The sequence below is a fragment of the Podarcis pityusensis genome (genome assembly GCF_964106645.2).
Source record: "Podarcis pityusensis genome assembly, chromosome: 9".
NCBI classification, from domain to species: Eukaryota; Metazoa; Chordata; class Lepidosauria; order Squamata; family Lacertidae; genus Podarcis; species Podarcis pityusensis.
Genome location: NC_138034.1, coordinates 78120635 through 78135790, shown reverse-complemented (window position 1 = coordinate 78135790; position 15156 = coordinate 78120635). Strand labels below are relative to the sequence as shown.

The window sequence follows — 15156 nt, the reverse complement described above, 5'->3', positions numbered from 1 at the left end:
CAGGACAAAGCTGGGGTGGGAGAGGAAGCCGTTGGGAGGCTGTCTGAGCAAGGGGGTGCTTGACACCCCTCACAGATGTGGCTGAGCCCCCCCAGCCCCTCCACCCTCTCCCCCCCCCCAGGTCAAGGTTCTCCGTGAGGAGCTGCCCACCCTGATTGGCTCCGTCTTCAGTGGCCACGAACAAGACATCCTGCAGGGTCTGCAGGACATCATGACTGCCATCTACGAGATGGACGGCCAGGGGATCGGGCCCCTCTGCATGGACCTGGCCCTTAACGTGCGCTCCTTTTTCGAAGATGTGAGTGGGGGACGTTTGGGGAAGGAGGATGTTTGCAAAGGCACAAGGCCAGGCAGCCAGCGCCTTGAGGGTCAGCATCAGCCATGAGGGCCCCTGGCCTCCAGGGAGGGGGTGGGCCTGCCTCTTCTCCTCTGGCCACTGGCCTTTGCTGCTGCTTAGACACCCAGGTGAGGGCAGAGAAGGGAGCCTGGAGGCAGAGATGCTTTCCCCTGAGTGCCTGGACAGGTTCAAATCTTTTTGAGAAATGTTGTTTTCACTAATATCTTCATTTTTGTGCACACTTTTGCCCAAAGTATGCATTTTGAAAACATTGGTTGGAGAATTGCATCACATAATTTGAATATATGTGAACTTCAAAGGATGGTTCTGTTCTCACATTGCTTTAGAAAGTGTGGATTTGATTGATTTGGCTTCAGGTGCAAGCCAAAATGCGTTTCTCCTCCACCCCGATCCCAGTGGCCACCGGTTAAACAGCGCTGGAGAAGGCACAGTGCCCCCAAGAGCTGGGGGGCGAGAAGCACCTGTCACCCGGTGCCCCCCCCCCCCACGTACCCACCTTCCTGCATCTCTACCCTGTGTTGCGCAGCTGTCCTGGCCCTGACCTGGGTGCCTCTTGTCCGCCTTGGTGTTCCCCCTCCCAGGAGCGAGGCCCCGTCCGTGCAGCATCCATCTCCCTGTTTGGGCAGCTGGTGATGAAGGCCAAAGAAGCAGACAAGCCTCTCCTGAGGAAGGAAGTCCTCTACAGCCTCCTTTCTCTGCTGCTCCACCTGAAGGACCGAGACGGCACAGTAGCCATGGCAAGTAGCCTCAGTGCCCCCGAGGGAGGGAGCCCAGCCCTTTCCTCAGATCTGCAGGCCCAGCACACTGGCAAGGCCAGCGCTCTGGGGTCATGGACACCTGCTTTACATGCAGAAGATGCTTTGCCTGGCAGCATCTGCAGGGAAGGCTGAGCAAGACCCCTGCCTGGAGCCAGGAGAGCCATTGCTGCCAGTCAGTGTGGGCAGCACTGAACTAGGCAGACTTGATAGTCTGACTCACCGAAAGGCAGCTTTTGAGAAACTGCTCCCCTTACATCATGAGCAGTGGAGGACTGATTGACACTCGTCATTTAATAATGCATTATTAAAATATGACACCAGAGGGCGATGCAGAGCAGCAAGCCTCTGACAATGGGAAACTCCTTTTTTTAAAAAATTATTAACATATAAAACACATACATATACATTTACACAATACACATACACAACACACTACCTTATTTTCATAACATAAAACATACCTACATTACTCTATATACTACCTACCTATACTGTACATATCATCATACCTACACACCTCATGGACACCTACCAAGTGACTTGACTTCCAGCCATTCTTGTTACACTACTTTATTTTTCCATCTAGCTTAAACGCATTTCATTATTTCTTTAATCTCTTCTTCTATCTTGACTTTACTCTCCTTTCACTCTAATCATTTTCTGGATTTACTCAATATCTGTCAGATATTCGTGACAATGGGAAACTCCTATTAAGCTTTATAGAACGTTTTAATTTAAGATGTTTAGAGCATCAATGTAGATCCAGCTGGAATCTCCCTTTGGGTTGAGGGAAATGGGCACCACTCCACAGGGCAGCCCCCACCCAGAGGGTCCCAGACTCAATCCCTGCTGCTTCCCAGCATTTTCTGCTAAGGCCCCTACCTGAAACCTCGGAGAGAGCTGCTGGTCCGTGCGGACGGTCCTGGGCTGGTGACTTGGCCATGGTGAGCTAGCGCTCTTTCTTCCTAGCAGCTCTCCTGACCAAGCAGCCTGAATCTGGGCAGCCAACAGGGAGGGGAGCAGAGAGGGAAGGAGATACCGGCTGCTGGCAAAGTGGGGGGAGCCGTCCTCTGAAGCATCTCTTTGGATCAAGTGCAGCTGCCTCTCCTCCTCCCTGGGTGACCCCCCCGGGTTTTCCCTCTGCTTGCAGAGCTGCAAATTGACCCTCCTGCACTGCGGGGTCTTCCTCGGGTGGGCCCACCTGAAGCTGATGTTCCGGAGCCTGGCCTGGGATGACTCCCGGAACTGCGTGGTGAATGTGTGGAAATACCTGGTCAGTGGGGCACCGAGTCTGAGGTTTGGTTTTTCAGAGATAGATACAAAATTATTGGCATTCATGTGTCTCCATGCCCCCATCTGACCACATTTTTCTCATCCTCCATAATGACCCCCATCATGCTCAGCAGCCCCCTCTCAGCTTCCCAGCCTTTTTTATTTCCTCCCTGTCGATGTCTCTGAAGCTGCCCCCAGTGCGGCCGCATCCTTGAATTGGCCTCCAGAGCCACAGTCTTCTGCTGCTGTGAGCGAAGGAGATGCACAGCTTTGGGGCTGGAGGGCAGCTGCTCTTTTTCTTGCAGAGGACAAACACAGAAGAGAAAAAAGATCCTTCCCTTCCCACAGGTGCTCCCACCAAGAAAACAGGAGGTTTCCAGATTAAGAGCTTGGCAAGCTGTGCTGTTGAGCATAGGAACCAATTCCTAGGGGCTGAGGGGTCTTTGTCCCCCCCCCCCCGAAACTATTTGAGGGGGCTGGGCCTTCCCAAAGTTAATGGGCATTGCCATTCAAATGGTTTGGGTGCACCATGTCATGTGGTTGATTATGCAGGGCTGGATTTTCCTGCCCCCCACCCATATTTTATTGAGGTTGGCACCCCTGCTGTCAGATGTGGCTCTGCCCATCATTTATCTGTTTGATTTCCAAGCTGCCCCTCTTCATTTATGAGAACAGGGCCTTCTCTGCAGTGGCTCCCCGTCTGTGGAATGCTCTCCCCAGGAAAGTTCGCCTGGTGCCTTCATTATACACCTTTAGGCTCCAGGCAAAAGTGTTCCTTTTTAACCAGGCCTTTGGTTGAATTGATTGACATCCTATGCCCTTTTAAAATGTGGTTGTTTTTGGAGGGTTGTTATTGGGTTGTTTTTATTTTAATTATATATATTGTGGTTTTTATGTTGATCTTTTATGTGAACTGCCCTGAGACCTCCGGGTATAGGGTGGTATATAAATTCTCATCATCAACATCCCAGGACACTTGGACCAGGCAGGCAACTGGGAACGGGGAGCCTCTGGCCCCAGCAAGGGGGGGGGGGGGTTGAGTCCAGATTAGGAGGCCAATTCAAGGACACAGCCACACCAGAGCTTCTCTGGCACAGATTTTGGGACTGGTGTGGGGGACCGCTGGCCCTGGAGATCTGCTGAGCTACAATTCCCATCCTCCCTGGTGTTGGCCATGTTTGGTGGGGCTGATGGGAGTTGTAGTTCAGCAACATCTGCGGGGCCAGGGCTTCCCTTGGGTGATGCAGTAGGCCCAGCCCTGCCTCTCACCAGGGAGAGAAAAGAGCTGCTTGCTTGGGAGTCCCTGCAAATGGCCGGCCAGTCTCCCTAAAGGTGCACCTGGCTGCTGGGGCTGCAGCACCAAGGGGCCGCGTCCTGAAAAGGCCCTTCTTGTGTTTCCGCCTTGGTTGCACTGCTTGCTTAAGGAGCAGCAAAGGCTTGTCAATAATCATTCTTTATTAAATGTATATATCCCCCTTTGCCCGCGGATCAGAGGGCAGGTTAACCTGCCTGTAGGAACAGACTCTAAATCGAGGAGGAATCAAAGCAGCCTCTGCAATCCATGCCAGCCTTTTCTGTCTCTGCAGATGAGGAACCACCACGATGACATCCACGTTTTTATATCCCAGGCCTTGGGATACCTCCATCACCCCCAGGTAGAAATAAGTCATGCAGCCGCCCGATTCACAGGTGAGCAGAGAGCAATGCTCCTCTCCCCTACAGGGAAATAGGCCTACTCTGAGTTAGCACTTCTGCCAATGCAGCTGGATGCCCAAGTGCCCCCATAAACCTTCACTATTTGACATTATTTTGTGGCTGAAGAAAGGGAGCACAATGCAGTGTGCTGGACTCCCTGCAGGATGTGTGGTGATGCATCCCTGGGGGTGACAGCCCAGCCAGTAAGAAGGAGCCCAGGAGACAGGCAGTGGGTGGGCTCTTGCCTTCACCCCCACCGGGGGGGGAGAGCAGAATCAGGGCCACCGGGAGCCTCAGGCCTCCTGACATTGCCTCACCTCCACTGACATGGCCTCCCCTCTTTCTGAGACCCCTTTCCCAATGTTTATTGCCTTAATCTGTGAATGAGATGCACAAGGATGAATAAGTCTTTGCATTTGAAATGGTGCCTTCAGACTTGGGTGCGGGTTTGGGCTTGTAGATCTCTCCGCTTGCAAACCAGCAGAGTCTTGAGCAGTCCTTGGGGAAGCACCCCAGACTGCCTCGTGTTCCTCTTTGTGTAGGTCACACTCTCAACTACTACAGCTCTGAGCTTTCAAAAAACCTTGAGCAAGAGGACATTGTCTACCTGAACAAAGGTAAGGGGGGAGGGGTGCCCTTCCGCTTTGCGCACTTTGGGGAGGAAGACCTTCGGGTGCAGGCCCAGAGCTACAGAGGCAATGCCCGCCCCCTCCACCAGGCATGAGGTCTTGCGGAGGCCTCTTTCTTGTGTGTCCCGCCTCTCCCTGACCCGTCAGATTTGACCCTGTTGTTCCTGCAGTCCAGCTTCTCTCTGCTTTTATAGTCATGTTTCACTGGTTGGTATGACGTTGTGTTTCTGCTTTATTATCTTTATCTTTATCTTTTATTTTTTCATGTGATTGAGGGACTTTTAAAAGTCAAACGACTTAGAAATGCCTTAGACGTTGTTGGGCTCACAGCTCCCATCCTCTGGGCCAGAGGATGGTGGGGCTGCAGGGCAGCAGCATCTGATGCCCCCCACCCCGTCTCCATCTCCGGGGGAAGGAAAGCCCCTGTAGCTGGTTTGGGGTTAGACGGCCAGGACTCTGCCTCCTGCCCAAAGAGCCAGACGGGGCAACCACAGAACCCGAGTCCCTCTGGCCACCTCAGTAGCAGCTGAGAGTCAGGATGGGCCCCCTCAATGCCTAGCCCCATGGATCCGCTGTGAAAGCTCCACTGGAGGGAGGCAGTGGAGGATCAAGCAGCCTCTGCCTCCCTGTGCAACCCAGAGGCCACCGTGAGGGTTGTGGAAGGAGTTCTCCGGTGGCTGGTGCTGCTCCTGCTCCCAGGACTGTGTCCAGAGCGAGGGCTTTGTGAGGCTGACCTTCTCCATGGGTTTCTATAGGACTGCAATCCTAGCCAGGGTGAGCAACATCACCGTGATTGGTGGCAGCCAGGCCTTGTTGGAACCGCCTTGTGACCAGCACACCTGCTTTGCTCTAGTTTTCCAGGAGTTTGAGTCCAGCCCAGATCCCATCATGGTGCACTTTGCAAAAACGTACCGGGTGGTTTTGCAGAAGCTGTCAGTGAAGCGGAGGTGAGCTGTGAGGCAGGCGGGTGGGTGGGTGCCCTCAAAGACACCTTGGCCAACAGAATGGGGAGTGTTCGGGGGAAAGTGGAGACGTTAGTGGTGCCAAGGGATGAGCAGGATGTGTAGTGGGGGTGCCTGTGCAAGGGAGCAAGGGGGGCAGATGAATGGGTGCAAGGCCAGGGACACAAGGCCAGTGGAGGGAGGAGAGGGGCAGGGAGGAGCGAGGCTGACCAGGGCCACAGGACCAGCCGTCCGCAAGAAGCCAGAGGATGGGAAAGGTGCCTGGAGAAGCAAAGACTGAAGTGCCATCTACCCTTCCTCCCCTCCAGGCTGTCAGGTGCTGGAGAGAAGAGCACTCCAGAGACCAAGGGCAGCTCTGCAGGTGAGACACAGCCAGCTCAGGTTCAGCAGCCTCTTCTGCGGGATTCCATCCCTCCTTGGCACAGTCACAGGCCTAGAAAGAACCCAGACTCACCCCTCCTCCCTTTGTAACAGCCCTGGTTGCTTCTTCGCAGGATAGTGACCACCAGGTTTTCAAGAGGGCAAGAGGCTTCTGCGGAGTAGGTGGATTGGGCCCAGACCCAAGTCCTGCTCTGCTCACCATCACCTTGGGGGGGGGGGGTGTCTCCCTAATGAGGCAATGTGGGAGTGGCTGCCTGGCTGGGGGAAAGCTGAGCTGCTGTGTGGCTAGAAGTGGGCAGGCTGAGGTTAACCCCTTGGGTCTCTCTCACTCTCACACGCCAAAGGGAAACTGCTCAGCGAGTGTGACAGCAGAGCGCCCAGCCCAATGTTGCTGCCACCAGAATCGCCAACGCCACGCCCCCCACTGCTGGAAGGGACTGCATTTCTGGGCTTGGAAAGTCCCAGGAGAGCCAAGCGCAGCATCACCCAGCGAGGTATTGCTGGCGGGGAGGGGGGGTTGGGGGCTGGCTCAGCCATGCCTCAGCCTCCAGGGCTGGGAGGGCCAGAGGACAGTGTTCATGTGGCCCTTGCTTGCTTTGGGTTCCAGTCTTCCTTACTCCTTCTCCCAGAACACAGGCTGGTCAAGGGGGCTCTTCATGCCAATGCTGCCCACTTTGCCCCATTACAGGGAAGCAGCCCACCGAGTCCAGCCGAGGAGACCGAAGGCATTCAGCTGAAGCCCCGGCTGGGATCTCCACTCCTTCCAGAAGGACCACCAGTGGTGGGAGGAAGCAGAGCCCTCAGCATGCAGGTGCCCACCTGAGCCAGGTGGACGGTCGACCATAAAGGTATCGCTTTAGGACAGTCTCTAGGCCAAGTGTGCTGGGCCTTCCCTGTACTGATGACACTGGCGCACCTGTGGGCAAAGAGCACCCAAAGGAGCCATGCCACGTCATAGCAGAATAATAATAATAATAATAATAATAATAATAATAATAATAATAATTTATTTATATCCCACCCTCCCCAGCCGAAGCCGGGCTCAGAGCGGCTAACAACAGTAAAAATGATACAACATTCTAAAATCATTTCATTATAAAATCAATTCAAATCAGATTAATGGCAACCATTGGGCTAGAGTTCTGTGAGGATTGCCAAAGGCCTGGTGGAACAGCTCTGTCTTGCAAGCCCTACGAAAAGATGTCAAGTCCTGCAGGGCCCTAGTCTCTTGTGACAGAGCGTTCCACCAGATTGGGGCCACGGCCGAAAAGGCCCTGTCTCTGGTTGAGGCCAGCCTAACCTCCCTGTGGCCCGGGACCTCCAAGATGGTTTGTTTGAAGACCGTAAGGTCCTCCATGGGACATACCAGGAGAGGCGGTCCCATAGGTACGCGGGTCCTAGGCCGTATAGGGCTTTAAAGGTTAAAACCAGCATCTGAGCAGAGCCAGCCCACCTTCTCTCCTTCTGCCAAGGAGTCTAGCCAAAGAAATTAGAAGGCTCTTCTATTTAGAAATGGGGAATGCAGAATATTTCCAGTTGCAGCAGCTGACTGAAACAAAAATGACTGATATTTTAAGCAGCTCCTGATATTCATTGCCCACCTGCTTCCCCCTTCAGCCTCAGCCCCTCTGAACAGACTGGAGCCCATGTTTAACCTTTAGGTTTGCAACTGATGGAGGGTGTCCAGCCAGTGCATGACTGTCAAGGGCCTCAGGCAGGAGAAAAAGGCACAAGCTTTTCCCAGCGTCCCAAGACGGGGTGTCGACCATATGGCCAAAGCACTTGGTCCGAAACTCCCATCCCTTGATGCAGCCCCAGTGCATGCACACACGAGCCCTCTTTCAGCACCATGGGGGCTGGGGGAGTGGCAGGGTAAAAATAATAAAGTTGTTGTAGTAGTACGCAGCCCAGGTCCTGACATCTCTCTGCCTTTTTCAGGCTGCTTGCAAATGCTGTGCTTGGAGGCACCTGCTGCAGAGGGGGGCCCCCCACCTTGTGCTCCAAGGACCCCCCCAAGGGCCCTGGCTGCTGCCGTCCGCAGGTGACAGCAGGGCTGCTCCATGATGCGCCGGAGTCAAGGCCAGGCTCCTGCCACTGCCCTTGGTCTATTGTGACTTCATGGACCCTCTTGGACTGTAGGCGCCCACCCAGCACCCTCACGTACCAGCTGGGTGACCGGCCGGGCCAGGCTCTGAAAGGAGCCCCTTCCCTTACGCCAGTCAGAGAAGGCTCAAAGGGCACAGAAGTGGGACTTCTTACCATGGACCTACATCTTCCATGCTTGGGAAAGGGCTTTGCCAGTTCTGCACTGAGCCCTCATGGATCAAGCTGCTGGGGCAGAGCTGCCTCCTACTCCTCTGGAACGCAGGTCTCCTTCCCAGTGGCACCAGCAACCTCCCGCACGAAAGCACCACCACAGAGGGCTGCTGCATTCACAGCTTGGGGGGGGGAGCCTCCTGGGTGCAGTGGGCAGGATGCGGGCATCCCTCTCCCTGCACTGCTTCCCAGAGACCCTCCCCGAATCGCAAAAGGAACGAGCCTCTGAAAACAAATCTGGCAGGGAATTCTTAAGAGACGACTCCACATGGACATTGCAGGCGTGAAGGATTGTGGGCAAGGACTGAGGAGGGCAGGCCCAGCCAAAGCACTGGCCTAGACTTCAGCAGTAGTCCAGAAGTGGGCAGCCTTTGGCACCTGAAGGCTGCCAGGCCCAGCTGCAGCGCCGGATCTAAGAGCAGTAGGAGAGGGAAGAGGCTTTGGGGGACCCAGCTGCTGTGTAGAACTCACAGTGCCAATGCCAGCCCCCACCCACAAGAGTGGCCTGCCCTGAAGCCCCCCCCCCCATACTGGACGGCGTCTGACTGGCACACAGGGCAAGGAACAGTTTGGTGGCCTGGCAGGACCCGAGTTTGAAGTTGCTCTGTGAGTTGCGTTGAGGGTTCCCTGGGACTGTGAGGCAAGATCTAAATGTTAAAAATAAATCAATATGCACGAATCTGGCTGGGCAGCGGCCATTCTCCACCACAGGGCAGGTGAGCCTGGCCAGGACTGCTTCCCCAGAACCATTTGCGGGAGACCCTGCCTGAGGGGCACCCGGAAAGCCTGGCCACAGCAGCGCCAAGGGACCCCCTCCTCAGCCCCCCTCCTTCCTAGCTGGAACTCAAAGACCCTCCCCAGCAGCTCACCTCCTGCCTTGGAGTCCCAGACCCTGCTCCTGACAGCAGAGCCACCACCCCATAATGTTTCAATGGCTCCAACAACGGGGAAGCGTCCAAACCAGCTGGGCTAGGGGAGCTGCCACTGCCTCCCCCTTTTGGAAGCAGGAAAAGGTGCATTCCCTCTTTGCTGGAATGCCCAACTGGGGACACCCCCCCCCCCAAAAAAAGCCCAGGAAATGAACACCCATCCAAATCCCTTTGCATAGGTGTTTGCCTTCTGGGTTGGGGGGGGCACCGCCCAAAAGGTGGTGCCAGGAGGACATATCCAGGGAGCTTTGTGGTTGGTGGGAGAGGGACCCATGCCCCCCCCGACTCCAAAGAGACTTAGCAAGCAGAAAGGCAGTTTTGCCACTAACTAGATGCCGGCAGGCGCTTTTCGCCCATCACCCCACTGCCTGATGGAGCCGCCCCTGCCTGCACAGGCCCCCCAGATGCCTCTGACCTGAGAGGCAGCACCATGTGGCTGTCTTCCCTGGGCTAGGGGGGCTCACGGAGCCCCGTCAGAAGGGCTGCTGGGCCACTGCAGAGCCAGGGACAGAAAGATGGCAGACTCAGGAGTTTTTTCATCCGCCACAAAACAAGGCCTTGTGAAGTCAGAAGTGCAGAGGCAGTAGCCGCTTCCAGGCGCTGGTCAAAGCAGCTGGCTCTACGAGAAATGAACTGGTGGTGGTTTGAGCAGGGGGGTTTCAAGTCTTGCCAGGATTCTGCCGTACATACTTCCCCACGTGCGCTTCAGGGTCCTCAAAAAGCTGAGCCAACCTGCAGCTAGCCAACCCCTCCCTGCTGGCTGAGGCAAGTGTCCCACCCACTTGACCCACCCATGAAACAAATCCTGCCAGCCGCTTCTCCAGATGCAAGAAGCTTTTATTGCACAGATCCGAAGGAGGGAAGAGCCTCTGCTCCAGGCATCCCCTGGTCCAGGCGGAGCCCCCTCCTCAGGCAGAACAAACAAGGGAAACTGAGGTAGGGAGGGCAGGGGGCCTGGCAGGGCAAGGAGGGGAAAGGGGGTGGCACCCACCCACATTACCCCTGTGGCAAGAGGCAGCAGCTTGGCTCTGCCACCCTGGCCGTGGCAGCATGGGACTGACGGCTTCCCTGCCCCTGAACTCCAGGGCTGGGCATCTGCAGGATGCTCTGCCTCCTCCTTCCAGGGCTCAGTGCAGCTCTGCCAAGTGAAGGTTGCCCCCTGCCCCAGCCACAGCCACAGCCTGGCTTCCGGGGGCAGAGGCCACCACATGGACGGGCTTGTTGGGCAGCAGAATCTCCCCGACCACCTGCCAGGAAGAGGGAGAGAAGAAGAGGGGGGTCAGCAAGGAGCCTGGCAGGAGGGAGGCAGGCAGCCCCCTCCAACAGGGGGCGCTCCAGCAGGGGCAGAAGCAGCCCAGGAGAGAAACGACGGTTCAGGGCATGTGCCTTGTGTGGGGAAGGATGCAGGTGGACCCCACCCCTCACCCCCCATCTCCATTTTCAGCCCTGGGAGTGGGGCTGCCAGCAGAGGAGGCAACGTGACTCAGCAGGCGCAGGATCCTGAGCTGCTGGTCCTCTTACCTGGCCAGTGCCCGTGTGGATGGCGCTTGCCCCACTGGTCCCGCTGCCGCCAGCCAGCACCACGCCCCCCATGCAAAACTGGGCCGAGTAGAGGAACTCGCCCTGCGTGGGGCTGCAGGGGAAGGGCAGGGTTTGCCACAGGCGAGACAGGCGCAGGTCCCAGAGCTGGAGGGCATTGCGGGGTACCCATGAGCCAGTCAGGACCTGGTCTCCCTACGTGAGGAAGAGAGAAGGGCACAAGTCAACTCCGCTGAGTCTCCCTCCCGGGCTTCCTGGCTCAAAAGCATGTGCAGGCACACCCCCAAGGCATTAGCCCAAGGCATTAGCCTTGTCGGATCAGGCCAAAAGGGGCCCAGCAAGCCCAGCACCCCTTTCTCACAGTGGCCAACGGCACAGGCTGCCCCCTCCCCCGTCCCTGCCATTCCTCCTCCCTCTCGGTGGGACTAAGAGCAGAAGCAGAGCATGGTCCGTCAGGCCAGTGAGCCCGCTAGTTCCTCTTCTGGCAGCGGCCAGCCAAATGCCCCACAGGGAAACCCAGAAGCAGGAAACCCTCCTCCGCCAGAGATAGCAACATGAGGAGATCAGTCGCTGAGCAGCCCTTCTCGCAATTCTTAGACTGCAGTTCTTAGATTGCACTCGGGAGGGTTCAATTTCTTGTTTTAAATGTGCAAAGCCATGTGCATTGATGGTGCTATATAAATACATGTTAATAAAGTTAATCATGGGAGTGCTTGCACCTGGCTAAGACTCCGCCAGCCACAGCTTTTCCTCAACTGCAATAGTTGCAGGGAACTCCCGCTTGGACTACTGCAATATGCTCCATGTGGGGCCACCCTTGAAGGTGTGTGGAAGCTGCACGGAGTGCAGAAGGGGGCCACCAGCTCAACGAATGGAGCCCTTGGTCACCAATCCTAAAAGCACCAAGAACTACCATGCAAAAACCTAAGTGGCTTGGGGTCGAAGGACCTCAGGGATGCCCCCTTCCAAGAGGGACCACCTCAGACCTTGCACTTGGCAGGAGGAGGTCCTGATGGTGGGACTGCAGGCGGGGGGCGGGGGGGGTACCCGACTGGTGCCGACCCTCCATACGTCCATCTCCAGAGCGGCTTCCTGCTTGTGAAATGCCCCCATCCTTGGGGAGGTGCACCTGTTTTCCTCCTTATGGACATTTAGGCAGGATGTTAAAGCATCTCAGTTCACCCAGACGCTTGATGCCTGAATTCCATCATTTCTGGCAACCTTGATATTATTTAGCAGTGAAAGTGTGTGATTGTTTAAATATATTTTAAAGTTTTTCTGTTGTAGTTTTTCTGTTCTGCCACCCGGGGCTTTTTTGAGAGAGAAACCTGGACAAAAAGTCCAATAAATAAATAAATAAAAATCTAGACCATAAGAACCCCACTAGATAAAAGTGATGAGCCAGTGAGGCTCTTCTGAACCGCTGTGCCGCAGAGGGGGAAACCCAGCTCCCCTCCTTCCAGCTCCTCACCTTCACATCAATCCCGGGGCCACAGATGTGAGGCCCGTTGATCACACTCCTTGCACCTTTGGACACCCGCTTGTCCCACACCTGGCACAGGGAAGAGCAAAAGGGTGAACTGTGTATCCCCCTGTATGCAGGAGGCAGAGGCTGGTCCCCACTGCCCCCCACAGGTGCAGAAAAGCAGCAAGAGAAGGTCAGGAAGTGCCCATGCACACAGATTGCCTTCCCGAGGACTGACCTTGACAGAATTATCCCAGCCACCCGTCAGAAAGAGATGCAGCTCTGTGGGGTGGAAGCGCAAGGCAAAGATCCGCCGCGAGTGTCCGCTGAGGGGTGTGAACTCATCCCCGGCCATGAAATCTGGGGCATGCATAATGTGAAAGAGCTGCAGAGTGGGAGAGAAGCGTTAGAGGCAGGCGGACGAAGAGCATCCCACGGACCCAGAGGGTGCAGATCTCCAGATCTCAGCCCACCAGCACTGCAGGCTCACCTGGTTGGTGTGGCTGTCATAGAGTCGGATATGGCGATCTTTGCCTGCTGTGGCAAAGGAGCTTCCGTCCCGGCAGAAGTCCATGGCGTTGATCTCGTTCTCCGTCTCTGGGGAGCAGAAGGAGAGGGGAGGTCCAGGGCAGCAGCAGGGGTCCCCCAGCCTAGGCCCAGTGCCTGAGGGCTGGACTCCCTCCCCACCCCACCCCACCATACCTGTCCAGGAAGCCAGAGGGTAGTGTGAGAGCAGGTCGTAGATGGAGATGGTGCCATCCGCCCCGGCAGCCAGCAACAGGCCTGGCTTTGCCCGGTGGAACTTCAGAGCAGTGACCGCTTGCCGTGTGCGGTGCCCCGGGAACAAGGAGGGGCCGGGCATGCCCCTGGAGGCATCCACCAGCTGGGGGAAGGAGAGGAGGGCAGGATAGATGGGGCCCCATGCAGAGAGGGGGGCAGGAGTTTCGGCTGTCTCTCCACCCACTGGGCTAAGGCGGGGAGCCCAGGGCGGCTCAATTGCCCCCTTGGGGCACCCAGAGGTCCCCTCACCCTCAATCCGCCAGCAAGGGCCCCTCAGTCCAACCCCTTCCGCATCTTCCACCCTGCAAGCCCTTTGGCCAAGGTCTGCAGGACCCACTTGGGAGCTGCCCCCTGTCCCCGCTCACCTGCACAGAGCCGTTGCCAAAGCCGGCTGCCAGCTGCCCCCCACCCGGGGCAAAGCAGAGGCTGTAGATTCCATGTGCATCCTTGCCAAGGGGCACTTGCCGCAGGCAGGCCAGGCTGCTGGGGCAGCAGGAGTCCCCTTCGGCCGGCCACACCCCGTCCTTGCCGCACCCGCTCACCACCAAGTCCCGCGAGACCCGCAGCGCCTCCGCCAGGCGCCGGTGGGCCATGAGCCCCGGGAGATCCCTGGGGGGAGAGGGAGCGGAAGAGGGCGCTCGAGGTCAGAGGCAGGGGGCAGCGGGAAACACCCCCTACCCCACGGCCGCAGGGGCCAAGGGGCCTGGCGGGGGGAGCCATGGGGGGTCACGCGCTCCCCCAGCCCCTTCCAAGGGGTCCGGTCCGCTCCCCAGCCAGGCTCTCGCAGGATCAGACGGGACGGAGAGCCGAGTCCCGCCTGCTGCGCTTCACTCCCCCTTCCGCGCAGACAGGCTGCCGCTGGGCGTGGAGGCTCCCTCTGCGGCTTGGCCCGCCTTCGGCGCCGCGTCCCGAGGCCGCGAGTTCCGCAGGCGAGCCGCTCGCTTGGGGAGGGGGAGAGCGAGGGAGGATGACGTCACGGGACCATCACCGCCTTTCGGCTCACCTGCCCGCCTCGAGCGCCTCCTTCAAGCGGTCGCCTTGGCAACGGACGCGCCCCCGCCCACCGCCACGCCCCCAGGAGGCGTTCCATTTCCTCTCATTGGCTGGTGGCGAGGAAAGCGCCGCAGCCGCTGATTCGACCTTGCGGAGCAGCGCCGCCTCTTCGAAAGGCGATTGGCTGGGAGTTTCTCGTCAAGAGAGAAGGCGCCTTGCCCCCGGGACGCCGTCGCTCTTCGTTATTCGCGCCGGGCGCCTCCCGGGCCTCCTTCCTGCCACAGAGAGGAGGAGGGAACGCACCGCCGCGGCGCTCCCGCCTCAGCATCCGGATCCCGAGACACGCCCCGGAAAAAGAAGCGGACGCGCCGTGGCCCACAGAGATAGAAACCGGAAGAGGAGACGCCTCCGTCTGACTTCCGGGTTAAACTGCCTTGTTGTTTTCCTCGCTCCCAGAGAAAGGGAGGTCGAGGGGCGGGAGGCGAGTCCCGGCTGCACCAGCAGGAAGAGAAGCGGGACCGCGGCAAAAAGGCCGCGAAGGGCGAAGATTCGGAAGCAAAGGCGGCGCCGCAGTCGTGGCGGAGCCGGAAGTGGCTGTCACGTGACGCGAGCATGAGGGGGCGGTGCTTAGGCTGGTCCCTCCGCCCCACAGCGGCGCCTCCTTCTGGCCGGGAGGTGGAGCTGGGGCGGCGAGGGGGCGCTGCGGGAGCCGGGCCGCATCAGCGAAGTACAAGGCTGGAAGGGGCCCGGAGGGCATGTGGCCCAACCCCGCGGAAGCCTCAGTGGGTCGAGCCTCGTGGAAACAGCCGAGGCAGCGAGCAGAGCTCAGCGCCTCCCGCGTGACTGGGGAGAAAAGTCCCCCCACTGTTCCGGGAGGGAGGATGCAAGCCCAGCTGGGAGGGGCAGGTCTTTGGGGCAAAGGGCTGCAGTCTTTCCCCTAACGACAACCAGGCCGGAGTCGCACCCTTGGTACACAAAAGACACAATTCCACTTCGAAGCCGGAAGCTGGCTTGATTGTGTAACAGGCGGGGCCAGGAGAATCATCGCTGCATAAAAATTCAGGCACCTTCTGCAGAGG

The 15156-nt window shown here is 57.6% G+C and overlaps 2 protein-coding genes across 10 annotated transcripts in view; one reads left to right on the top strand and one right to left on the bottom strand.

Annotated features, from left to right (window-relative positions):
- LOC308485196 (maestro heat-like repeat family member 5) overlaps positions 1-9050 on the top strand; it is a 38889-nt gene extending 29839 nt beyond the window's left edge. For 2 of the 3 annotated variants that reach the window (XM_081020657.1, XM_081020656.1), the window contains exons 25-34: positions 122-298; positions 940-1095; positions 2267-2389; positions 3975-4077; positions 4626-4700; positions 5566-5659; positions 5983-6035; positions 6400-6549; positions 6744-6903; positions 7994-9050. In XM_081020657.1, the coding sequence (XP_080876783.1) occupies positions 122-298; positions 940-1095; positions 2267-2389; positions 3975-4077; positions 4626-4700; positions 5566-5659; positions 5983-6035; positions 6400-6549; positions 6744-6901 (1089 nt within the window). In that variant the 3' untranslated portion in view covers positions 6902-6903; positions 7994-9050. The remainder of the gene's footprint in view (positions 1-121; positions 299-939; positions 1096-2266; positions 2390-3974; positions 4078-4625; positions 4701-5565; positions 5660-5982; positions 6036-6399; positions 6550-6743; positions 6904-7993) is intronic. The other variant, XM_081020658.1, reaches the window with a different exon arrangement.
- A 1066-nt stretch (positions 9051-10116) lies between these two features.
- On the bottom strand, positions 10117-14656 carry LOC308485315 (ribosome biogenesis protein WDR12 homolog). Of its 7 annotated transcripts, none has more exons than XR_013990472.1 (9): positions 14088-14646; positions 13450-13693; positions 13007-13187; positions 12795-12901; positions 12543-12689; positions 12311-12391; positions 10822-11034; positions 10358-10547; positions 10117-10326 (listed from the first exon to the last, which is right to left on the bottom strand). XR_013990472.1 is itself a non-coding variant. In XM_081021030.1 (9 exons), the coding sequence occupies exons 2-9, from the start codon at positions 13675-13677 to the stop codon at positions 10209-10211; spliced, it is 1164 nt and encodes a 387-aa protein (XP_080877156.1). In that variant the 5' UTR covers positions 13678-13693; positions 14088-14650; the 3' UTR covers positions 10117-10208. The 7 variants fall into 7 exon arrangements, 5 of the variants coding, with proteins under 5 accessions (XP_080877156.1, XP_080877160.1, XP_080877159.1 ...); XM_081021030.1 differs by having other exon boundaries at positions 10923-11034; positions 14088-14650; XR_013990471.1 differs by lacking the exon at positions 10822-11034 and having other exon boundaries at positions 14088-14648.
- Positions 14657-15156: the final 500 nt, after the last annotated feature.